Below are 25,777 nucleotides of genomic sequence, written 5' to 3'. Positions count from 1 at the left end.
CATTAGGGTTTTCTCTGAAACTACTTGTCACTGCCACTTGATATGTTGACAGAAGCTTTAGAGGAGGAGGGGGATCTTTTATATCTAGTTTTTGAGAGCCTTGTTTGAGCATAATTCTTGTATGGCATTTCTCATTGTTTTATTTGTAAAACCACTCTGCAAAAACTTCATATCACGCTTACGGTAAATGGATATTTCTAGATTGATAAAATGTTTAAGTTTCTTTGTTTTGCATTTTTTCTTTATTCAAGTTTTTTTCATTTCTTTTTCAGTCGAGTTAACTTCTATGCATCAACTTTTAAAAATTTCTTCAATGCAGAAAACACATTCCATGCAGAGACAGGAAAGGTAGTAAATTTCTATAACTTAGAACATTTTGCCATTATTGAAGGGTCTTATTAAATGCTTGATTTTAAATTACATTATTTTGAACTAAATGGAGATTTCCTTGGTTAAAACTGGTTACAAATTTTTTATAAATATTTGAGGTTATGAGTTTGACCTAAAAAAAAATTGCATGAATTATCTGTGAATAGATTAAAATTTAATTGTATGTTATCAAAGGGAGATAATTCAACTTTTATAATGTTCATCTTGCTCAAAGACCTTGTTCTTTTCTCAATACTATAGTTGGATGACACAGCAATGAGCCTGTCAGAACAACTTGCAGAGGAGAACAAACAATACACATACCAACCACGACCTCTCAGTGGAGTCATAGCTAATGAGTAAGTCAACCAGTTACTACTCTAGGTGTTTCCTTGTTTAATGATATTATTATTATCATTCTGTATATGGTTATATAATGGTAAAAATCATTAATGTAACTACAAGTCGATAGCAGATGTATTTATTGATTGAATTCATTTTGACAATGATGATGGTTTTTTTCCATCCCTGACTACTCCTACAAGTTTTGCACAGACCTACTTTAATAAATTAGTTTGAGATAAATACTGTAATCTGATTGGTTAAATAAATTTTGTTATATCTCAATGGATAAAAAAAATATTGACTCGGCCCTATTCAGTTAAATTCAGAGCTACTTTTCTCATGTTTTAAGATAATAATATGTTTTAAAATTTATTTATAAGGATTTGCTATGACAAAAATTCTATTCATGCTCTCTGATTTGATAAAAAATTTTGTCCATCATCTCATAGACCAAATTTTGTAATGTGACTATCATCAACCTTTTGTAATGATTTTCAACTCGTTGAATTTTGATACTTTAATTTAATTATGAGGAATGACTTATTTTTTTAGGTCTATTTGAAATAATCTTAATGTTCATGGTGCACAATTAAAAATAACCTGATGCGGAGGTTATTTAGTGTGCACTACATGATCGAGGTTATTTCTTCATAGACAGAAAAAATATGACAGTCATTCCTTTATTACTGTTTACTGTGAATATTGCACAGACCTGTCATTTTAACACTATAGTTCTATTTTGAAAAAGTAAAAATCAATGTTACTGTTCTCAAAGTAAGATTCCATTATTGAATACATTTGTAAGATGGAGTTGTCAAATCCATGAATTAAAAAATGTATGAACTAACATTTTCCCCAAAACCACAAAAATTGTACCTACAAATAAAAGTACTTTCACAGTATACCAGTATTGACATGATTGTCAAATATCAGAGTGTTTTAGATAGGACAGGTTCTACTGTAGTTATTTGGTTATGGTATAGAAAGTTTTCACAATATAATTTTAGAAATGCATATAATATTTGGTTATTGTTTTGTAGTAAGTTCTGTGAACTGGGAAAATTTTGCCACAGATTTCTTTTCACCAAAGGACCTGTGATGATAAAATACAAATGTTGCGGATGCTTTAAGAAGTTTTCATACTCTTTGACCAGTGATTGGGAACTTAAGACTGTGCGAAAGTAGATTGAATAAAAAAAAATGTGAAAAAGATGTTGAGATAAATTTTAGCAGTTTACAGTACTTTAATTTCAAAATTTATGTAGGTTGTTAGTAAATTGTTATTTAAGACCTAGGGTAAGGGACACAACTCTTAAAAATCATTGGAATGTTTGTATTCAGCATTTTATATCAATCTTATGAAAGCATTTAATTAACTTGGATTCATTTTATTCTGCTTCAAACGAAAGCTTGAGAGGCTTTGGTGAAATTGAATATGATACAAACATATCACTGATTTCATGAGTTATGTCCCTTACCCTAGGTCTACCTCCTTAAAAGTAAGATTATTCATAAATCTCATCCGTATTTTTAGTTATCGATTTTCACTTTGTATGTAAGTGTATTATTACCATTTTTTAGTTTCTTTAGAGATAAAAATTCTGAAGGCCTATAATTAACAGTGAAGTGATTTCAATGTTTTAGAATTTTCAATATCTCTCATTCAGGAACTAGTTAAAAAGTGTCTATGGGAGAAAGAAAACTTACTTAAAACCATTTCATTCCAAAGTTATTTCAATAACATTTATATGCAGAACTTCAAATTTAAGGGCTATGTCTTAATATTCTATCTAAAATATTTAAGGTATAAAGGACCATTTTCAATGTTGTTTAGCAGATGACCCCATGACCTTTGAATTACCAATTCTTGAGATGCTTCATTTGTCATTGGAAAATTGTGATTGAGCTGTTGGAAAGTTAAATCCTGTTAAGTGGAATTTTTAGGACACTGAATTGCATCAATTCACATCTTCAAGGAAACATAATCAACTACTTTTCTGAACATATTTGTAACAGTTTAAGAGCTCCATTGTGTGAATTAATGTACAATGTTATTTATGTGTTCTAAAACCTTTTTTGATATTTTCTTTTCTTTGGGGTCTTTGTCCCTTATTAAATTTCTTATTAGCTTTGAAATTTTACTTTCAATTTTGGCAAGTATAAAAGTAAAAATTGAAGTAATGAATGTTTATAACAAATGGACAAACCCTATATATCAAATGGCATTATGCACATTTATGAATCTTTCTGAATATTCCTGTAATAGTTTAACAAATTACATCACATCAAGCATGTCTTTTTTTTTGGATTAAATATTAAGTATTTCATGAGCACAGTTTGAGTTGATTGTAGGCCTGTACTTAAAAAAAGCTATGTTTTGAATGTTCTTGTTCCTTTTTATTAACAGCATGATTTTGTTCTTGGATAGAAAACTTTCTTTTACGTGAAAATTGAAAACTAACTGCAAAATGAGGGTCTTTTTTCCTTGATTTAATTACTAATATTGCAGGTACTGGTAAACAGGAAAAATTGATATGTTTTATAATGTTTGTTAACATATGGTTAGTTCGTATCTGGAAATGAAAAAATATGTTTTTGTGTTTATAAAATCAGATGGAAACCAAACTTTTTTTTTTAAATTTAAAAGTCTTATGGAGGACATATTGTTACTATATGTCTTTTATTTACTTTTTTTCATGATTTTATTTGTTAGTACAATTATATGTTTTCTAAAGTTCTTCATTGTGGTCCTAAACATTTGAAAAACACATGATAAACATTTTTTTCATGTGTTTTTCAAAACATATGAAAAACACATTGTAATTTTTCCTGTGTATAATGCTTAGGTTTGTTGGATTTAGGTGCTTTATAAACTGCCTAGGAATCATGTAAGTCAATGAACATTCATTTTATCATCAGTTGTAAGCAATTGGAAAGCAATGATTTGGCTAAAAATAAGGAATTTAAATCTTAGAATAAATACAACAATTGTTATGACTGCCCTAAGTTGACTGGGTGGCCTTATTACTTCAAAAGCTGAATAAAATTTTTTGGTAGAACCAACATTTTTTTAGTGGTTTTCTGTTTTTTCCGTTAAAAATTAGCACTGTAAGTGTAAGTGCATTTTTTATTAACCCAATTACCACTATGAAGCATTCAAAAATATAAGAAAAAGCCACTCTTTACAGTTTGTATGGGAAGACATATGAATGTATACTAAAATAGGTCCATATTGACTAAGATATAATTGTTTTAGTATTTTTGAAAAAAAAAATGAATTACAGATATCATTCTATGTAACTGTTGATTATCTGTGTTAAACAGGGAGTCAGTTGTAAATGGTCACAGCAGTGGAGACAATGATTCAACCTCATCTGGGAACCGGTCATCAGTTAAACAGGAAAAAACATCACCAAAGCCTGATCGACCACCATCTTCTCCAGCTGCTGTTATGAATCCAGCTGCAAGAGTTCCTGAAATGTCATCTGCTCCAGTCAAAACCAATGGTGCTGATTTGTCGAATGGTTTGTCTTCAGATGCAGAGAGTCCTCCTGAGAGTAAGTACTTGTACATTTGACCCTTATTTAAAGGTAACATTTTACTCTTTTCTTTTTACTCAACAATTATTTGTCTTCTGGGTTACTTGGTAGTGATTTGTAATAAATGATTTTGGTATTTGACTAATGAATTATCATAAACTTATGTTCCTTTGTAAAATATTTCATTGCTGAGGCAGTGCTTTTAACCCTCGTAGGAATTTCTGTTTAAATGATTTTGTCAGCACTTTCTTATTGGTACATTTATTTTTTTAATTATGAGATTTTTTTAAATATATATTAAATGAGAAAAGTAGGTTATAAAACTGGGTATCAGGGTTTCAGAATAATCCACATTATTTGAGAATCCAGGTCTAAGATAATGTGTATTGAAAAAGTATTTTTGCATGTACTTATAATTAGGACCTTTTACAGGTCCTCAAATCATTGATGAAAACTCACAAGCTGTGAGTGGAAAAATCACAGTAGTGACAGAAAGCTCTCAGCCTGTGGTTGACAATAGTCATACCATATATGAAACCCCTAAACCAGCAGTTGAAGTTGATCAAAAAGTAGCTGTAGAAGTGGTTGAAAGTTCTCAAACTGTAGTCAATGATCTGCAGTCTGAGAATGATAAACCTAAAGTGGAACCTAGAAAGTCTAAAAATATAGGTGAAAAACCACAGGTTGAGGGTGAGAAGAAGAAAGGTATAAAAAAAATCTGTGTTTTATCCAGTATCCTCATTCACATTATATCCATTGTCACCTGTTGTCTCACTCGTCTTGTGTTCTCATATATATTTTCTTCAATTTAATTCAAAAAGTCTGACTGCAGTAAATTGTGCTTGTTGGCTATGGTAATATTGTTCTTCAGACCCAAACAAAGCATTTTTTCTATTGCAATAAATTGATAAGAGAAAAGTAATCAAAATAAAACCCCATGTATCTATTCAATTTTACCAAAAATTAATTTGATATGCTATAAAATCAATTTTAATAAGCTCAGTGGTATTTTAGTTAAGTGTTCTTTTTCCTTTAATAGTAATTATAAAGTTTAGAATCCAGATATTTTAAGTTACGTGAGCTTTAAATGATGAATGTTAGTTGGTACTCAGTCAGACCTTGAAGGAAATAAATGTGAATATAATGTGCTAGCCATATAGAAATATGGGGGTAAACTGGACGAATAAGATGTGGTCATTGTTACTAATGTAATAGTCAGACATTAAAGGGGAGGTAACTACAATTATAATCACATCATGGCCCTGGGCTATATGGTACTAATGAAGACTAAACTGTATATGAAACTTATTGGGTGAAGGTAAATGGATTAATGGTATTATACTTAAGAAGGTAGACCTAAGGTAAAGGACACAACTCTTACAGATCATAGGAATGTTTGTATTCAGCATTTTACATAAATCTCATGTAAACATCAAAGTAACTTGGATTGATTTCATTCTGTTTCAAATGAAAGCTTAATAAACTTTGGTGAAATTGATTGTGATACAAACATATCGCTGATTTCAAGAGTTGTGTCCCTTACCCTAGGTCTACCTCCTTATTGTTATAGTAAAAAGTTTAAAACAAAGGCTGTTAACAAATTTTTCATATGTTTTTCACAATCATCACAGACGGTTGATGGATAAGCAATATATATGATTGGTATTTGTGTATTTGTCATTGATGTTCAAGTTTGATACACTGGTAGGTCATTTATGTGAAGAAATATTTACTTTTGAAAAAAATAATCACACTTATAGTGTCAACAACATTAAACTGTTCTTCAAAGATTTTCACTTAGTGACTACTGTTACTTTAGATTTTGTACTGATTTTGACATAATGAAAAAAATTACAATAAAAAACAATAAAGTTTCCTGAATGAATGGAATTATGAATAGTCATCCTTCAAATCCAGGAAAATTGATTTGTAATTTGTTTTGAATTTATTCAGTTGTTTATATGTTTATAATTAAGATGTGTGGTTTCAGCTAGTTTTAGAAAATAAAATTTCATATCATCATGTGAATGGTAAATTATAATAGTGTAGATTTATGAACTTTTGCGAGGTTGACATTCTTAGGTAGTATATTGTGCATGAATAAAAATATATATTAAAAGTACTGTAGATATTGGTTATGGAACTAAAATTCTATACATTTCAGTTACATGTTTTTAATTTAATGGTTTTTTTTTTGCTAAAATCTTATTCCTTGAAAATGTGTCATGAACTCTGATGGAAAAATTAATTGCATTTTGAAATTTTCATGTACCAAGACTTCTTTATTTAGTTATCCAGTAGCATCTTTATTCCAATTATTGCATGCAATCGTTAAAAATAGAAAATGTGATAATGTTTTGGTTTTTTATTATGTATGTTCGCCAAGAGGGCTGGAGTGAAATTTATTTGGAGAAGAAAAGTTCATTAGGATTAAAGTGGAGGATGTTGTTACTTTATACTTATCTCCTAATAATAGATTCAATACATTTTTTTTTTTGTAGGTCCAGTGTACGAGAATAGTGATCTTAATTTCACAACACCTCCAACATCAAGCGAAAGACCAGAGGTCAAAGTTGAAAAGACAGATCAAGAGGGACCAGTTGATGATTATGAAGAACCTATGGTATTATTTTGTAGCGTGTTTAAGATCAGTGAAATTCAGTGGTCCTTTTCACCAAAAATAGTAATTGTAAAATTAGTCGTAAGTCACGACGTCATAGTAAATAAAAGTATTGTGACATCATAACTTACGACTAATTTTTCTCTTATGATTTTTTGTGATATGGGCCACAGATAAATATGTTGACTGAAGTTTATTTTGTATACCAGTTCATTGATGTTTCTCACTCTGACATTATACTGTTGTCTGTAATTTTGCCTGTTTCAATAATTTTGTCAATTAAGAATTGAAAACTCTTTATGGGAATGATTTAAAATTTAATATGGAGGTGCTGTGTGAAGTATTGTGCCATGTATGCATAACTCTTATTTCTGTTACATGGGTGTATTACTAGTATCTCTATTTCAATCTGTTTTATTTATAATTACAAATGACTGTAACGATGAACCTTGTTTACAGTAATTACATTGTAAGCACTTTACAGGAGATTTAAGTGTTTGCTCTCTGTTGTAGCTGTATGTGATATTAAAATGATTTCTTTCATTTTGCAGGTCAATGTTGAAAAGATTAATGGTCAGTCAGCAGATGAATTTGGAAAAGAAGTATTAGAAAATGTAAAACAAACAATTAGTGACAGCACAGAAAATATTCCCCCTTCTGAGCCCCCGTCAGCTCCACCAGAACTCCCTAAAGATCCCCCACCAGAGGACAAGGAAGAACTTTCCCCAAAATCAACCCCTTCCAAGCAAACAGAGGAAGGAGATGAGTCAGATCATTATTATGACAGGGTACCAGATCAAGTTGATCCAAATGTAAATCAGGATAATGATGATGATGATAATTTCTATGAAGTTCCAAGTTCATCTAAAATTCCTGAGGTATTGCCCGATGGCTGTATATTTGTTGTAAGTTTCAATACATTTTAGTTTATTCTTATTTTATCCCATTTAATAAGTGTGAGGTATATTGGAACAGCCTTGCCTCTACATCAATCCTCTAGTCACAGTTATCTGGACTTCAAATCATTAAGTAGCTGTCTTTGTAAGAATCATGCAAAATCTGAAAAATGTGATACACCCAAAAAAAGGCTACATATTTTTATTTTTGTAATTAGGTTGTTTTATGGGTCTATACTATGAAATGTATAATTATTCATTAAAATTTGCCTGCTCTTAGGAGATAATCCACATTGAAAATTCAGTAGATTCTGTTGTATTTGAGTGCCATTTACAGAGTTATTTCTTTATTTTGAAATCTACAGTGCATTCTATATAATGTTTATCTCCTAAGAGCATGGGTTATATGAAAAACCACATGTTAATTTCTGTTTACCATGACATTTCAAACAAAATATCAAAAATAAAAAAATGTAGTCTTTTTACCCATGAATCACATTTTGCATGATCCTTAGCTGTAGTCCTACTTAATTTCAAATTTGGTATGTGGCTTTATATTATTGGGGCATATGTTTTAATTGATGTTGGTTGCTGTTTGATTTAAATCTTTGTTCTGTTTTACTTCTGTATTTTTCAGTACAAGTGGGGGTTTACCTAACATTCATGTTTGAACTTGCTAAAATTTTAAATGGATAAATTTACATATCATTGTTAATCATTACCTTGGATAACAAAGTAATAATAGAATTTTAATAGTGTTAGTTAGAAATTGTGTAAATATAAATTAAAGAAACTCATAGCATTGTAACACGTAATGAACTAAAGTAAAAAGTACTGCTATGGTTAGCAATTCTATACACCCACTCAATGAGTTGGTGGTATATTGGAATCTCCTTGTTATCCATTCCTCATTCCATCCTTTATAATGTTCGTGCATTCAATTTTATAAGTTATCTAGGCTACCATTGAATGGTTTGATTTCAAAATTGGCATTCAGTTTTATACATAGATAAGACATACTTGTATGCAGTATGAGCTGGAGGATATACTCAGCACAACAGTGCATGCAACATCATGTTTGGTTTTTGTTTTGATTTGTATTGCTTTTTGTATTTCTTTGTCACTTCAGATATGATAATATCATAGCTAAACACTAATACAGTTATTATGATACCTTTTCCAGGTTTTAGCTACACATGTATACAAGAATGAAGATGAGGATGAGTTGTCATTTGAGGCAGGGGAGTTAATCTATGTTATACCATATGAGGATCCTGATGACCAGGTTGGTACACGTATATTGGTATACATATATTTTTACTGTCACCTCATGTTTTTGTTGTTAAGTCTATAAAAAAGAAAAATGCATTTTTTATTTAATTTTAGCCAATTCAAAAAATCTGTCATTAAAACAGACCTCATAATAAAATTTAAAAGTAATTGATAAGTAGATGCCATATATATCTGATTTTATTTGTAGAATTTAAATATCAGACTCACCTTTACTTTAAGCTTTAGACTTTAAAAACCTTTATTGTGTAAATAAGAAAAATTGTGTTGTGCTTTTGATCATGTTTATATAACATTCAGCCATTATGATACAATATAAGGTCACAAGCAATCATAGCAATTGAAGGGTGTTAAAAATAACTACAAACGTATAATGGATTATTTCTCTGGTTCTGTTTAAACAGGTTTTTTTTCTTTCATTTTCAGGATGATGGTTGGTTGATGGGTATAAAGAAATCAGATGGGAAGAAAGGAGTCTTTCCTGAGAACTTTACAAAACGGGTATGAATCTTGTCATAATCAAACAGAAGACTTGTATTGGGTTATCACAGTCTGGAATCATTCGGGTCGCTACAAATTTCAAGGCATATTGAAAAAAGACAAAAGTGGCAATAACTTTTTTTCTGTACCTTTACTGATCACATAGAACAGGAATACTTCATCTTATATGAAATTTCCCCTTTTTAAGAGTTAGGGATAAACTTCACTATAGCTCTGCTGTAGTGTGATTTGGCATGGTCCACCATGCTGGTGCTATTTTGACTGCTAAAACTAGTAGTTTACAGCTGATCAAGCTGTTAACATTGCTTAAATCAGATTAGACCTACTTTATTTCACTACACAAAATGTCTGAACATTTTAGTTGGTATTTCTACCAATATTAGATTATCTTATTCAAAAGATTTCTCTAATTCAGTTCACATTCATGTGTTTTTTAGTGTTAATACATTTTTATGCCTGCAAATATCAGCTGTTGGAGTTCAAGATGCAAAATGAAAGTAGAATATTCTGTAATTTTATGTTTTGATGGAGAAATTTATTCTTTGTCTATTCTCATGTACTTAATTGAGATTTAATGACCTTTTAAGGAGGTAGACCTGGGACAAGGGACATAACTGTTCAAATCAGTGATATGTTTGTATCATATACAATTTCATCAAAGCCTTTCAAGCTTCCTTTTGAAACAGAATGAAATCAGTCTAGGTTACTTTGATGCTTACATGAGATTTGTGTAAAATGGTGAATACAAACGTTCTAATGATTTGTAAGAGTTGTGTCCCTTACCCTAGGTCTACTACCTTGAGTGATTTTTGCAATACTCCATTGTATAAGATGTATTGTTTGTATCACAAAATTTATCTGACTATGCAATTTTGTCTTCCTATTTCACACATCCATTTTAACATATACAGGTAGCATACTTTTTTGTCGACTTAGTTTAAACTTTCAGACTGCTATGATGATGGTTATTCTACCTGGTAATTTGTAACCTATTTGATTTTTTTCATTAAGAGTTGTATACTTAATTTTATTTCTCCAACACCTGTTGAGTTTTACAATTATAAAACTGCATTTATCATTGTGAAATTAATTGTATTTCAATAAGTTAAAAGCATGATTGCTAATCCATTTAAAATTTTGACTAACCTTGGGACACTCTGACTGCATATTTTTTTGTTTTGTTTTTTTTTTTGTGATCAAAATATTTTTTCATGCACTTGATACATTGTTAATGGAACTGCTTTGACATTTAAAATGTTAATAAGAGTTTTGAGTAAAAAAATAGTTAGCTGTATTTGAACAAATTGCAAATTGATACAGGAGGCAGCAATATTTTTCTCTTATTTTATTATTTAACACATCAGTCATTGCAATAGGCAGTACTGTTCCTACTTTTAAAGAAAACATTTTTACAGACTAATGTTAAATGCAATAGTTAATATTTTGATACTCATACTGTTACCTGTCTAGTGCTAAGGCTGGAGAGTCAAAATACATGTATTACCACAAATTATCAACTTAAATGTACTCACAACAATAAAGAGAACAAATTTATTGTAATTATTAATTAAATAAATTGTATGTTTTATATACATGTATGATTATTTATATCTATGTACAAATTCAACAATGTCGCTTTTATGGGAATCATTTACTGGGGAATACCCACCTCAGTACTTTTTTTGTGGCATGTTGGATGTAAATTTTAAAATACCCTATTGATCTTATATGACCTGCAAAAATAACACATTTTTTATGTAACTGTAGCATATAGCTTACAATGCTGACAACAAATTACAAGAGTCATTTTTCATTTATTTTTAGATTTAATTTTGATTATTGATCTCTGTTCTAAAACAATGTGAACCTATAGTTGTGGTAATTGGATAACTCAGATGGGGAGTTAACAATTGTTTTTAACTTGTATAAGTTGATAAGTACTACATTATACAGACATTGGATCAGGTTTTAAGAATATTTTAGCACTTTAAGGTTTTGAGATTATATAGTGTACTTACAGTTATTTTTAACTTAACCCACCTATTGATATCACAAGGAAAAGTTACAAAGAAGATTACATTCAAGTAGTGATTTTTCTCCCTTGTAACAGACAGGGAGATATGTGTATAATCAAACAGTTGTCTAATTGTACAGTTTACATACATTTTATGTCAGAAACTGTTTATTTATTTTAATCATATGCCATTTACTTGCAGATATTTGCTGTGCTATTGTTTTTCATTGTTTATGTGTATCTTATGTGTTTTTACTGTTGTAAGATTGATACCATTGAGATTATGGTATTTACTCATTCCATGTTTGGCCAATCAAAATTAATGCGTCATTCATCTCTGCAGAAAATTACATTTAGGAGATATTACCGGTATATCTGTGGAGTTTCTTTGTTCTTTTTTTCCCATTCCAAAATGTGAGTGCATAAACTTTGTATTCTTCTTAACTTAAAACTGACTTTGAAATACTAATAGTATAGTACAAATTTTGCCTTTTTCAGAACCAATATGTATATAAAGTTATTGAATGGGTTTGGTTAAAAAGGGGGACAAGTCTTTCAGATCTGAATTCAGTATGATAAATATCATTGGTTAAATATGATGAAGAATCACTGTATGATAAGGCTACTCCAGGGTTTTCATGCAGGGTTGTTATATTTGTAACTGTTTTGAAACAGGGTTTACTGGTATTTTTTTCTGTAGTCTAAATGTACAATTAAAGGATCTGGTAGGTTTTGTGTATAAATCAGCCAGTTCATTTGAAATGAGACAAAAAAAAAAAAACAAAAAACAAAAAACAAATTTTTTTTTATCTAAAGAGAAAAAATATCCTTTTGTTAATTCAAACTTGTGTATGTGTTTCGCCAGTTTGACATTATCATTGAGCATGCTTACTAAAATGAAGGATTAAAGATAATTGTAAAAGCATTTTTCCTTGTTTCATCTGCAGTGTCCAACTATGTGTTGCTTTTGATAAATTGATTGAACTTCAAAATGGAAATATATCTTTATTTAAAATAAAATATCTATAGACTGTGCATGGGAACTACTTTTTTGAAGAACAGATTTATGCTAAAAAAATCACTTAATCTTACAAATTTTAATTATCATAATTTGAACTTGTTACTTATTTTTTATTTGTTTTTTTTTCTTAGTAAGGTTGAATTAGGAGCAAATAAAAAAATAAGGCATATTTTTCCATGAAATGTACAATGTGCTTTTCTTGATATTTTCATACTTTTTATTGATTACAAGTTTTGATTTTTGGACTTGGATTTGTTATATTCCTTATGTCTTTTTGGTATTTCTTTCAAAATATGTGCAAAAATATTTGTTCTTCTGTGTTGTTTTATGACATACTATGTGAAAGTTATATTTATACATTCCAAAAAAAACCATTTATTTTCATATTGTCATATTGTATTTCTATATATAGATTATATGTGTATAGTGTGTATTGATAATACTCATAAGTAATGTCACCGTCAAAGAAAAGCACAAGAAACCATGAGAAATTTTCAGCTCTTTGTTTAAATTTGCAATTTTTAAAAAGCTTTTATATTGATATTGCTGTTACAGACTAAATTTTAGAAAATTTCATGACACCCCCTTACATTCACATATATATGTGTTACAGTGAAAATGTCTACTTAGGAATTGTATATAATCCATGATTTTTTCAGTTATTATGTATAATCACTGAATTGCATTCATTTATTGTCATGCCAATCTTCACATGTAATTAAAATTCAAGTTTTATAAGGGTCTGAAAAATCAAATTTTTGGTCGTTCCCTCCGCGGGACTTGAACTCATACCGCCCTAGACCACTCGGCCAGCTAAGCTGTATAAAAATATAGCTTTCGCTGGCCGGGTCATTCTTCCTCGTAGGATTAATCTAGGGCTGTAACTTAGTACACGATGTATGGTAGTACGGGACAGTTCATCTGGGTGTTATTATGTAGGATAGAGGATCAAATTAATGATGCATGTCACAACAAATCAATATTATACAACGTCTCAGAATGTGATGACTCTTTTCACTACACTGCTCCATCGGATCAAATTGATACAGGGAAGATAACATAAACTTAGAGAAGGGTCTGAAAAATTCCCAACGATGTTAGAACTGTAAAATTTGTGGGACTCGAACTAGAGTCTAGGGCGCTGGACTTAGTGCAGGCGATGTTGCCATAGATGTCACAGCGGTTCGAGTTCGAGTCCCGCGGAGGGAACAATAAAAAATTTGCTTTGCAAATTTGACAGTTTTAACATAGTTGGGAATTTTTTCAGACCCTTCTGTAAGTTTACGTTATCTTCCCTGTATAAATTTGATCCGATGGAGCGAATAGTTGTCACATTCTGGGACGTCGTACATATTCATTCATTATTCATGGAACTAAAATAATTCAAATTCTATTATTTTACTTACTATAAAAACTTTCCTTAGCTTTGTCATGATTGCAACATATTGAATGAAATTGTCATGGAATTTTGTTTTGGCCTTCATTGAATAGTATGTTGAATTTTAAATGTACACGTAGAAGCCCTTAAGGGAATGAAAGGTCACTTCAGTTTTGTATTTTTACAGAATTATTCTAATGCAGAAAATTTTCAAAGTACCGGTAAACATAGGTAGAAATTGACTTACACATTTATGTATTAATAAATATGCAATATTAGATTGTTCAAGTTTTATTGTATACAAAATATTGTGTGTGTGTATATATATCTACATGTTGATTATATATAAAGTTAACCTATTGAACTCCTTTCTTTTATTTGTCCTTATATCTGTCTTTCTAGATGTAATGTATTATGGAATACAGGTGACCATCCATCGCTCACACTTGCACAAAAACTAAATAATGTTGCCAACAATTTTTACATACCTAAAAACTTTACATGCATCACAGCCTTACAGATATATAATTCATGATCATTAGTGCACCTGATAGGCAATGATCATTAGTGCATCAGATAGACAATGATCATTAGTGCACCTGATAGGCAATGATCATTAGTGTATCTGGTAGGCAATGATTATTAGTGCACCCGATAGATATTGATCATTAGTGCACCTGATAGACAATGATTATAAGTGCACCTGATAGACATTGATCATTAGTGCACCTGATAGACAATGATTATAAGTACACCTGGTAGGACATAAAATGAAAAGATCTTTACTTTACCTAGATATCTTAGCTGTGGGATAGCCTTAGTGCATGCCCATTATATATTTCCAGGAGGAAAATCCTAATCGAATAGCCCATTTAAGGCGAAAAGGTCTGTATATCCGTTCCCAAGACTTCTATGAACTTATCTTTGAAACATTTAGATGAACTATTAAGTTTCTAGCAAGATTTCTCGGACTTCACCTATTTTAAAAGTTTTTGACGAGTCAAATGGACTTAAATTACTATTTCTGCAGTACAAATAACTAGATGAAAGGAGTAAGTTCTTTGAATGATAGTTTAGATTTACCTTGGCAGTTGAAACAAACTCTTTTTGAGTTGAATTACAAATTCCTTTTTTCTATACCAGTACTATCGTATAGTGATTTTTTTTATCCCTGTGACTTGGTTATGCTGGTGTCCTTTCTTTTAATAACATAGAGGTAGTCCATTGAAGTTTTCTCTAAAAGCTGACATTACCTACTCCTGTTCTATAGTGATGTTTAATTGTTCTTCATTCATAAAAAATCTCAAATATAGTTTTTTCCAATTCAGATTTAACCAATCAGATCACTTCAAACTGAAGTATTGAAGAAAACTCAGGATATGAGGAAATTGTCATCTTGAGAATTGTTGACGAAACCCAGGCCCTAGTAAAGCAATTTCAATGTACATGTATTTAATGATGGCTATTGAAATCATGTTCATCTGTGTTTTAACATTAGCTGCTCATGTGCTTTGCATTAATTTACAAGCTAAAGCCATTGCAATAAAACAAAATTATTCTGTGACATCCACACTGATCAATATATTGTTGAAGATGTTGGCCATACCTGTATGTTTCTCCATGACAGGTATCAAAGACTGCAGGATGTGCAAATACAGTTTTACTTAACATCAAATTTTAAACATATATAGTTTAACATATGTTTAAGATAAAGTATTCCAGTTTCAATGGCAAAAAAAACTTCAAATTCCTTTTTTATCTTTATTGAAAAAAGACTTGATCAGATCAATAGAAAACATTAAATATGTTTGATAACAATATTTACATATCACAATTGTATGAAAATCTATTCCTTACTTCTCAGGCTTCTAAAAATAATCCATGTATCAACAAATAAGCATAAGTTTTCTTCCGGTTTTTTTTTTCTGTGTTTAAAATGTGCTTTTAGGCAGCAACAGGCCTTCTGGATTATTTTCTCTTTGTTTAAATTAGTTTGAAAGCCAAGGAATATATTTTATTAGCCCTTGTAGAATTAAATACAATCACAACCTTTTTTTTAATTATTTATCCAGAAAAATGCAATGTTTCACAGGATTTTCAAACAGATTTCAGTACAATGTACCAGTGTGCGTGAGCAAAAATACTTGAAAAGTGGTTCAAGTTTCATCAGATAAACTAAGTACTGAAACAAATTGATAAAAAATGTTTTAAAAAGCATTCTTCTTGGTACCTTCAAAATATTATATGAAAATTTTTTGAATTGTACATGTATCAATTACATGTAAATGTACAGTTATAGTATGCAACATTTCAGATGAAGTGACTTAAAACATATCTAGCTCAGAAAAACTCATGCATACACAAAAGCAATACTAGTAATTATAATCAATAAAAAACTGTGTTGGAGAACATAATTAGCCAGTCATACATAACAAGTTAATAATAAATAATACACAACAAATTTTAACACAACTCTTACTGATCACAGTCAAAGGGAGGTAACAAGCACTACTGATGTAAACTTTTGAAAAAAGACAAATAAAATGAAAACATAACTTATCAGAACACCATTCATTTCAACTTGCTCACAGAAATTCTCTGCCCAAACTGTTAAAACTAAATACATCATAAATATAAAAAATATGGACAGCCAATTGACAATAGATATATTTTGTATTTAACCAACAACTGTCAAAGTGCTCAAAGACACAGAAGATTAAAGTGTTAAGTAACAACATACTCAAACTGAATGCAGATTTTTGTTTTAAAAATGCTAATCTTCTAATACAAATTTGCTTTCATAAGCTTTGAAGTTATAAGGCTATGCAACCTGTCCAGTCATTTTACCTTAAAAAATTTCAATACAAAGATTAATTTTATAACGCCATTGCTTCAATAAAACATGCATCTCATTCATACACATAGAACACATGATTTGATATGGACGGAATACTACTCACAACACCCGATAAAATTCTTAAGCCTATAAAAGACTAGCTTTAACTCTAAAGAGACAATATGTGTAAGTAAGGTATGAATGAATAGTTCTTTTCCCTAAAATAACATACTTCTACAGCATACAGGCTATAAATTTTGAACATGCAGTAGATCTTCACTAAATTTCATATAATGTGAGCCAGCTCACTTAACAATATTCTATTAGGTTGATCCATAGGAAAAAAAAGCCTCATTTTGTTGTGTTTTTTTTTTTTAAATCAGGAGTCAGCTACCAATGGAATGCAATATCAAGTTATTCATGCTTCAAATGTCATAGGAAATGTTGTTGAAAAAGAAACTTGATCATGTTTTAACAGATAATTTGTTACAAAATTTCTCCAAATTGACTTAACATGTGGGTTTAAAGCCTGAGCTTGGTGTATGTGACATGTAAATATATTACTATTAGCAAGCACATAAGATCAGAATTTTCCTAAGTAACTAGGAAGAAAGTCATTCTCCAGAGTCTGTTGTTCTCTATATTCTTTAGATATTGTGTGGATCTGTACTGTTCCGTCTTCATGGCTTACAAGCTAAAACATATAGCATTAAAGTATAATCAAGGAGCACAAGTGGGACAAGAAAGTTTACGACTTATCATTGATCATATAAAAGGAAAAACAAAGTCTGATTTGCATTAAGCTATTTCATTAGATTATGACACTGCTATAGAGCTCTCAAATTTAAGAAATTATCTGTTTCCAGTTGGTTTGGCAATTAACTTTTCACACATGCAAAACTTACAAATGTACTACAAATGTAAGATTCCTCTAACTTAAATTCAGTAACAACAGAAATGATCAACAGTGAAAGCAGTCTAAATCAATAAATACAAACATATCTTTAACTTTACCCTGAATAAACCAAACACCTGCCTAAACCAAACAAATTTTACTGTTCAAAAGGAGTTTGACTTAGAAAGGTTTCACTGTATATATAAATGTCTAAATATGTTTAACATCACCAAATGATAGTAAAATTTACATTGAATATTTTTGGATAACCGATATCCTTCTTCAGAATAAAACTAACAAAGTTCAAGATCAAAACATAAATTCTGAAGCTGAATCAGGGTGTGGGTGATTTAACCTTTATCAAAGGCACACATTGCTTATTTAATATTTTGTTATGTTCCGCATCATTTTTAACAATCCATCACCCCATAAGAGTGATTGTTGATATAAACATCTCAGAATATGATGACTCTATTCCCTACACTACTATAAATATATCTCTTCATGTCCTTTCAATCCAGACTTTATATCCCTATAAATACCTACCATTTGAGGAAGCCTCCCAGTAACTTTAATGTAGGATGTGAAAGCCAAATGTTTTACTCTGAAAAATAATTTGAATTTAGTATTAAGATTAATTTTCCTTTTATTTAGCTTGGAACAGTAAGAAATAATATTTTATATTTACTGTGAAAGTACTTTAATTTGTGGATACCAATTTTTCGTGGATAAGGGAAGAAACACATGTTTGTGGATTCTTGAATTCATGGTTTTGAGGTTTTGAGTATACACATCAATGGAAATCTCCTATTCCATGGGAACTAAATTTCGACGATTGGCCTTTCCACGAAAACCACGAAAATTGATACCCCATGAACAATAGTACTTTCACAGTAACTTAAAATAGCATCAATTTAATGCACAGACCAATGCTAAGGAATAATACTAAAGAAGGTCATTTTTTCAGTTTCAATAATTGATCTTTAGGCACTAATACCACTGACCATAGCTGATCAGAAAAAAATGTGCTGCTATGTGGAGTAGTTTCTTGTTTAAATGTTTTGAACCAAATTTTTAATGTGCTAGCTTCAAAAGGCAAAAGTCTGCAGGTAGGACTGTCATCCAACACAGACACATACATACATACATACATACATACATATATATATGTGTGATCCATTAATGTAAAGTAATAAAATTAAACCAATCAGAAAAAGATTCCTTACTTTTGTTCAGACAAAGGCTCCATTTTTGATGGCATAGAATCCATCTCCAAAATATCAAATGTATACAAGTGTGACTTGTCATCCAAAACATAAAACACACAGGGTCGACACCGTGACCACTTGGCACATAAAATGTTTTTAGTTCCCCATATTTTAGCTGGCCAGCTAAGTAGTGGTTTTTCTGAAATAGAATAAGAACTCTGGTAAATAGAAATAACAGATATTGAATACACTGGTATTTAATTTAAATTGAAATAGATATACAATGCATGTTTTATAAATATAGAGCAAACAATGACAAATCTCAGGTATGAAATAACCAAATTTACATGCCTTGTTTACCAGTTGAGCTTATAAAATCAATCATTGTGAGAATACACTATCTTATAATTATTCCTGATGTAAATTATCCATTGCCTTCAACAATATTCATCATCATTTTAATTTTGAAACAAGAGGCTCCCAAGAGCCTGAATCGCTCACATGGTTTGTCTTTCAAGGGCATTAAATTTAAAAAGGAGTTGTCCAACAACTTTTGACTCAAGATTTTGATAGGACTTATCATCAGGATCATTTCTGTGATTGAAAGTTTCTTTCTATCTATTATAGTTTTCAAGATATTGGCTGAAAACTGTAAAAAAAAAAAAAAAAAAAAAAAAAACCATTTTTCATCTATCAAGGGCAATAACTCTTACAAGGAGCACCTGACAATGTTGATCCCTCATGACTTTTGAAGCCTTAAAATAAGAGTCATTTCTGCATTGAAATAATTTTGCTAAAGTTAATGGTTTTGGAGATATATATACAAAAAACTACTGTCTGACCCGTAAGTTCTATTTTTAGCAACAGCAGCCATGTTTTTTCAACGGATAAAAAATTCCCACATCAGTCCTATGTAGAATACCCCAAGGAACATTCATACTAAGTTTTAGTTCAAATTGGTCAAGTAGTGTTGGAGGAGAAGATTTTTGAAAGAAATAACATTAAAAATAGCAAAAAAATGTCGAAATAGGGCAATAACTCCAAAATAGCATAACAGATTAAAATGAAAATTTGTCCACAGAAAGATCTCATCACGCTGAACACTCTAATTCATGTCAGATGAGCTAAAAAGGAAATAATGGCTTATTAAATGTTTTAGCTGTCAGTGAATTGCTTCCAAAGTGCATGAACAGTGAATATATCATTATCTTGTGAACTATAACAACACAGTAATTACCTATTCAACCTAACACCATAAATAAAAACTATTTTTAACTAGAGAGTGGTTTAAGTACTTCAGTTTTGTATTCATTTTAGAAACAGGCACAATAGAACACATAATATGAATTATAAAATCATTCCCAATCTCTTCCCAAAAAAACGTAATTATAGGTGTCAGAATATTTTTAAGTGCAATAGTTAATGTTAAAATGTAATATCATGTTATAGCACTCCTTACCATCTAATACATAACCCTCTATACACAAAAATGATAACAATCAAGAAAAATCAAGTATGAATGAAACTATTAGACTAATTTCCACATGGATATTTTAATAATAGATGGATGAATGATTTTCTAACTGCTTTCATTGTAATGATCACTTCAGGTATGGATGTATCCCAAACACAGCTGTAAAATATACAGTGTGTACATGATTCATTTTTTCTTTCATAATGGAGTGAATTTTAGTACTTAATTATATGCAAATAAGAATATTTTCACAGTAGTCATACTTGTTTTACAGGCAATATAAAATGCTTTTATCAGTAATTATTTTGCAATATATCCATCATTACCTGTTTTGGTTCCAAACAAATGTACCACACCATCTGCTGTTGTTGCCTGTAATGAAATAAAACAATTTTTTTCAACTTTTTTACATTTCTTTTATTTTCAATTACAATAGTCTTTATATTCTTGGTTTTCTATGGAAATAACAACTACCAAATGTCCTGAAAGTTTTTCCTTATGATAACAAGCACATGGCATTAAATAGGAAAAGAGTAAACATTGGAAATCAACAAAAACTCATTCCTTTCATATTTATAGCACCTTACCAGAAAACAAGGGTGTCCAAATGGTGAAAAATCAATCATTTTAACATCCACAGGAGAATCTGAAATGAACAAACAAATAAAGCACTTAGTGAAATTTATTTGCATTTTAAAACATTTTCGATATAAAAAGTAATGGTAGATGTGATATTTATTCCCTACGGCTCATTTAAAATAGTTGAATTATTATTTTTTGTTTTTAAATTACAGGAGATCATTTTTGTTATTAGCTTTACAGTATTACTAAATAAATTTGGGATACCATGAAAGTAGTTTGGTATATATTGGTGAGGCTTAAATACAAAGTTAGATTATACAAAATGGACAATGCTGGTCAATAACACTAAATTATTCAAAATCTTATAGAAATTGAAATCCCTGTATATAACCAATCCAAATGAATTACCTGTGAGTGCTGAAAATGTTCTTGGGAAAGCCCTATTGCCAAATCTAAGTCCATGTAAAACATAACCCTGAAACAGATGGTGGAGATTAATCCAGGTAATCTATTGCAGGAAAATTTGGTGAATTCAACAAAATATAAACTTTGAATATTATATGACAACTGTCTTCGTGTAGAAAACAGTACAATCACAACATATATGTCTTCAAGATCTTAAGTCTCTGAATCCGATCTTTACAAAAAAAAACATTAAATGCATACTTAACTTTAAGATATGATAAACAATGGTACATATAGATTTAAGATCTGTATGGTCTAATGTTTGTTTAACAAGCTTACCCCATCGGTACCAATATAAAAGTGATTAGGATCAGTTGGTGAAATCTGCATCTCAAATGACCTCACAGGGGCTAATAACCTGGCTTCTCTGTAAAAAATAAAGTAATTTTAAAAGCCTTTTCAAGATGTTAGATTTTAATTTGTAACATCCATCATACTTATCTTAAGTGTCTGATTGACTAAAATATGACAGGAATTTGTACAATATTTAATCTCATTTGATATGATTTTCATAATAAAACTTTTTTAAATAGTAAATTTTAATAGTGATATAAAATACAACAATATCAATAATATATATTGCAAATTTCAATATACTGTACACAATTATGTAGGATGAATTGTACTGAACAAGATACAAGTAGTGCATTTAATACTGGACACAGTTTTATACATGTACTTTACTTCACAACAAAATCTTTAAAATCTTACCAGGACTAATTGATAGTTGAATGCCTACCTCATTAAATTTTCTAGTTTTATTGATGAGCTTATGACAACTTTAATTTTGCCACCAGGAGAAAGTCCTAAGTCTATTTCAGATCCTGCCTGATCCGTACTTGATAATTCAGCTACAACCTGTTAATGTTGAAATAGGTATAGATTTTTTAAAAGTAGCACACCATCTAAGAATCATGCAAAATGTGATTCATGGTTGGAGAGCCTACATTTATTTTTGATATATTTTGCTTAAAATGCTTAAATAAACTGACAGTAACGTGTGGCTTTTCATATAACCCTTGTTCATTAGAGATATAAGTTATATAGAATGTACTGTAGAGTTCAAAATTAAGGGAGATAATTCTGATCACACCAAAATACAACAGATACTGTCAGATTTTCATTGTGAAATATCTCTTAAGAGCAGACAGATTGAAATGAATACTTATACATTGCATCATAGAGACCTATAAAGCAAACTATATAAAGAAGATAAAAATATGTAGCCTTTTTTGGGGTGTATCACATATTACAGAATTTGCACGATTCTTACTAAGACTGCTACTTAATTCATTTGTAAACAGAAAAATAAAATACTTAAGGTCGATTATAGGAGTAATATTTTGGTAACTCATACTGTAAATCATTAAGGGTTGAATGCATTCATTTCTACTATTTTGCTACGTTTTATGGTAATGTTATATCATTATTAGCAATTTAAAGAATAATCTTGTTTCATTTAACTCACAAAATTCCATTTTCAAATTTTAAGATTACAACTCCAATGTATTTTTTTGGCAATAATTATAACATTGCAATCATATCTGAGTTATCAGTAATAGACATATTAAGTATCTATTACGTTACCTTGATCCATAAAATTTTTATTGGTGATATAAAGGAAACACTATCAAATCAAATAGACAAAAATTGTTGAAATTGTTTTAATGTATATCTTTTCTTAGCATCAAAGCATCAATACTGACAACTATGACAACAACCTAACTAAATGTACCAAAAAATTATACCAACCCAGAAATTAATTCTTCCCTGGTCTTCACTAGACACTAACTGGAAAGACATCCCTGTTCCAGAATCTGAAAAAAAAACACATTTTGTAAGTTATTTGAATGAAAAACATTTTTCGCATAGTTGATTCCATAAAATTCTGTGGCAACATGGGAAAACTACATAATTGTTTAACTTTACAAATATAAAGTAGAAACATCAAATGATGTGTACACTTTATAATAACTATATCAAATTAAATCTGGAATTACAGTCTTAATATCACATTTAATATCAATATTTAAAAAAAAGTTAAAATGTCTCGTTCAACTTTCTTTGGAATACTTAGTGCACTTGATATTGCTTCAAAAAATTTAGTACTAATACTTTTCAAAAAACGAAATTTAGACCTCATAAAGAAACTGATGCTGACAATGCAGCTAACTAGAATTCACAGTTTAAGGGCAAACCTCCATTCTTCACCTCTGTTTCAATTACCAAGACCATTTATAATTTAAATTTGTATTTTTCATAAGTGTCAAATTCAAAACACAAAGCAGAAGCAGAAACTCATAAAAATTCAAAATACGAGTGTTTCAATTTTCCTTTCACACTGCACATTTTATCTTACAACAGACAATCACTCAAAAAATCAAATTATTCTAAAAGATGGATTACAAGCAAGCTTCAACTAAGTGATTTAAGTTATCACTCACTGCTAAAAATTTTTAAAAAGTCTTAGGGGTTTTGAAAGCAAAATTTCTAGTATTCTTAAGATCTCAAATTTGAACTAAGCTACATGACACTTCAAAAGAAACCAGCATACAAATAAAAAAGATCTTAATGAATGATTTATAATCATATGATCTGATATGTAACAGCATGCATAGCACAGCTTATAAAACTATCAGCTTGGAAAGGTATCAAATATTTACTTTCACAGTAATACAACTTTACCATACATGTATTATTTCCCACCCTGAATGCTAGCCTATTGAACAAACTATTTCATTTTTGTAGTAAACTAATGTCCTATAGGAAACCATTACCCATCCCTATCCTTAGGGGCTTGGTCCCAAACATTGTAAATAAACAGAGTAATAAACAGACATGCATGAAAACAGTCTTGCACTAAAATTTGTTTCAATCAAGTCTGTCTAAGTCATTGTATGATGTGCGAATGGGCTGACAGACTGTGACAGACAGGTACATATTAAAATAAGTCCACCAATAGATGGGCATACAATAAAGTTAACAAGTAAGTACTGACTAAATGTGTACCTTACAAATGAAGTGTCAATAAAGTAAAATACTTATTGATCAGAATAAATTAAAAGATAATAAGAGAAACTTTTAATTTTTTTACATGTTCTAAGTCTTGATGGTTAAATCATAACTTTAATATGCTCACTAAATCTTGTTCTGAGAAAACAAGAGTACAATGAAAGTTCTTAAGAGAAATTGAATCAATCCATGTTGCATGAAACCATTTTTATTTGGTTACAATGTGACATATTTGTGTCTTGTTTTTTTGTTTAGATACTTTTAAAAACAAATGAATATTTTTTCCAACAAAGTTGTCTGCTATTTACAGAAATGCATACCATCTGCTGTTTCAGCTTCTTGTGAACTTCTGAAAGAAATGATAAAAAAGATAAATCAAAGTTTGAAAAAAAAAACAAAAAAAAATTAAAAAAATTGCTGGTATATATAAATAAAATACCATTTTTGTTCCAAGGTTCTCATGACATGGTAGGAGAAATAAACAAATCTGGACTGTAACCCATAGATGAATATGGTTTAGTAAAGATTAACACGAACGAGTGGATAGTTAAGTATCATACCAATATAGTAAATGGTAACTTCTCCCCTAAAATTCCCTGTATAAATAACATTTTGTTTATCAATAGACAACTTACTCATCAAAAAATGTAACAGCAGGGTTTATAGTTGTAACAGGGCTGATGTGGTTATCTGATTCAGCAATGCCAGCTAAAAATAGACATTCATTATGAAATACACTGATCTGAAAATGTTCAATAATTTATACTCTGACAAACAGTTTTTAAACTAACAATATATCTGCTTATAATTGTTCCATTTTTTAAAAATCGTTAACCAGATTAAAATCTTAGTTATCATTTCAAGTACCAGCACAGCATAACACAAGCATGCAAATTTAACACTACAGAATATTATTTGGTGGTTGTTTTTAGAGCTTCCAGGGTGATCAGTTTTAAATACTATTTTACAATGAATAAATAAGACTCACCTGTATTATAGGTAGGGAATCGTAACAGGTGATCTGTTTTATAATACTCCACAGATCTATGTAATGATGGAGGTTCTCTTAGATCCCATGCACATATAGAACCATCAACCTAATAAATCAGGTGTAAAAGTGTTCAACACAAACTAAATATTACATACATGTATGGATAAACACTGAAAGTGTAAAAATATAAAGTCACAAATAATCAAGTGAGTAACTTCATTTTTTCCCACACAGTTTATATATTTTCTACTTTTACCCTTTGACCTTAAAGATTTTCTTCCATGGAAATACAAATCCCCTGATCATCAAGCATTTGGTGGGGGTGCTGGGTAGTGAATATG

The 25,777-nt window shown here is 30.0% G+C and overlaps 2 protein-coding genes across 24 annotated transcripts in view; one reads left to right on the top strand and one right to left on the bottom strand.

Annotated features, from left to right (window-relative positions):
- The window catches only part of LOC148611517 (myc box-dependent-interacting protein 1-like), a 44,317-nt gene extending 29,980 nt beyond the window's left edge, over positions 1–14,337 (top strand). For 2 of the 5 annotated variants that reach the window (XM_088592158.1, XM_088592160.1), the window contains 9 exons: positions 273–348; positions 631–728; positions 2,249–2,269; positions 4,039–4,271; positions 4,686–4,958; positions 6,755–6,876; positions 7,425–7,778; positions 8,953–9,054; positions 9,486–14,337. In XM_088592158.1, coding sequence (XP_088448284.1) covers positions 273–348; positions 631–728; positions 2,249–2,269; positions 4,039–4,271; positions 4,686–4,958; positions 6,755–6,876; positions 7,425–7,778; positions 8,953–9,054; positions 9,486–9,566 — 1,360 coding nt within the window. In that variant the 3' untranslated portion in view covers positions 9,567–14,337. The remainder of the gene's footprint in view (positions 1–272; positions 349–630; positions 729–2,248; positions 2,270–4,038; positions 4,272–4,685; positions 4,959–6,754; positions 6,877–7,424; positions 7,779–8,952; positions 9,055–9,485) is intronic. The other 3 variants (XM_088592159.1, XM_088592161.1, XM_088592162.1) reach the window with 3 other exon arrangements.
- Positions 14,338–17,163: 2,826 nt separating this feature from the next.
- LOC148611516 (cytoplasmic dynein 2 intermediate chain 1-like) overlaps positions 17,164–25,777 on the bottom strand; it is a 30,500-nt gene continuing 21,886 nt past the window's right edge. For 14 of the 19 annotated variants that reach the window (XM_088592120.1, XM_088592129.1, XM_088592122.1 and 11 more), the window contains 13 exons: positions 25,434–25,542; positions 25,081–25,153; positions 24,766–24,794; positions 23,186–23,250; positions 22,173–22,291; positions 21,713–21,800; positions 21,377–21,443; positions 20,974–21,032; positions 20,713–20,758; positions 20,372–20,389; positions 18,931–19,111; positions 18,251–18,308; positions 17,164–17,503 (listed from right to left, as the gene is read on the bottom strand). In XM_088592120.1, coding sequence (XP_088448246.1) covers positions 17,393–17,503; positions 18,251–18,308; positions 18,931–19,111; positions 20,372–20,389; positions 20,713–20,758; positions 20,974–21,032; positions 21,377–21,443; positions 21,713–21,800; positions 22,173–22,291; positions 23,186–23,250; positions 24,766–24,794; positions 25,081–25,153; positions 25,434–25,542 — 1,023 coding nt within the window. In that variant the 3' untranslated portion in view covers positions 17,164–17,392. The remainder of the gene's footprint in view (positions 17,504–18,250; positions 18,309–18,930; positions 19,112–20,371; positions 20,390–20,712; positions 20,759–20,973; positions 21,033–21,376; positions 21,444–21,712; positions 21,801–22,172; positions 22,292–23,185; positions 23,251–24,765; positions 24,795–25,080; positions 25,154–25,433; positions 25,543–25,777) is intronic. The other 5 variants (XM_088592121.1, XM_088592128.1, XM_088592136.1 and 2 more) reach the window with 2 other exon arrangements.

This window comes from Perna viridis, chromosome 7 (genome assembly GCF_037379345.1).
Source record: "Perna viridis isolate PV_CMFRI_1.1 ecotype Kerala chromosome 7, ASM3737934v1, whole genome shotgun sequence".
NCBI lineage: Eukaryota > Metazoa > Mollusca > Bivalvia > Mytilida > Mytilidae > Perna > Perna viridis.
Note: the sequence above shows the minus strand (reverse complement) of the source record. Positions and strands in the feature narration are given on the sequence as shown.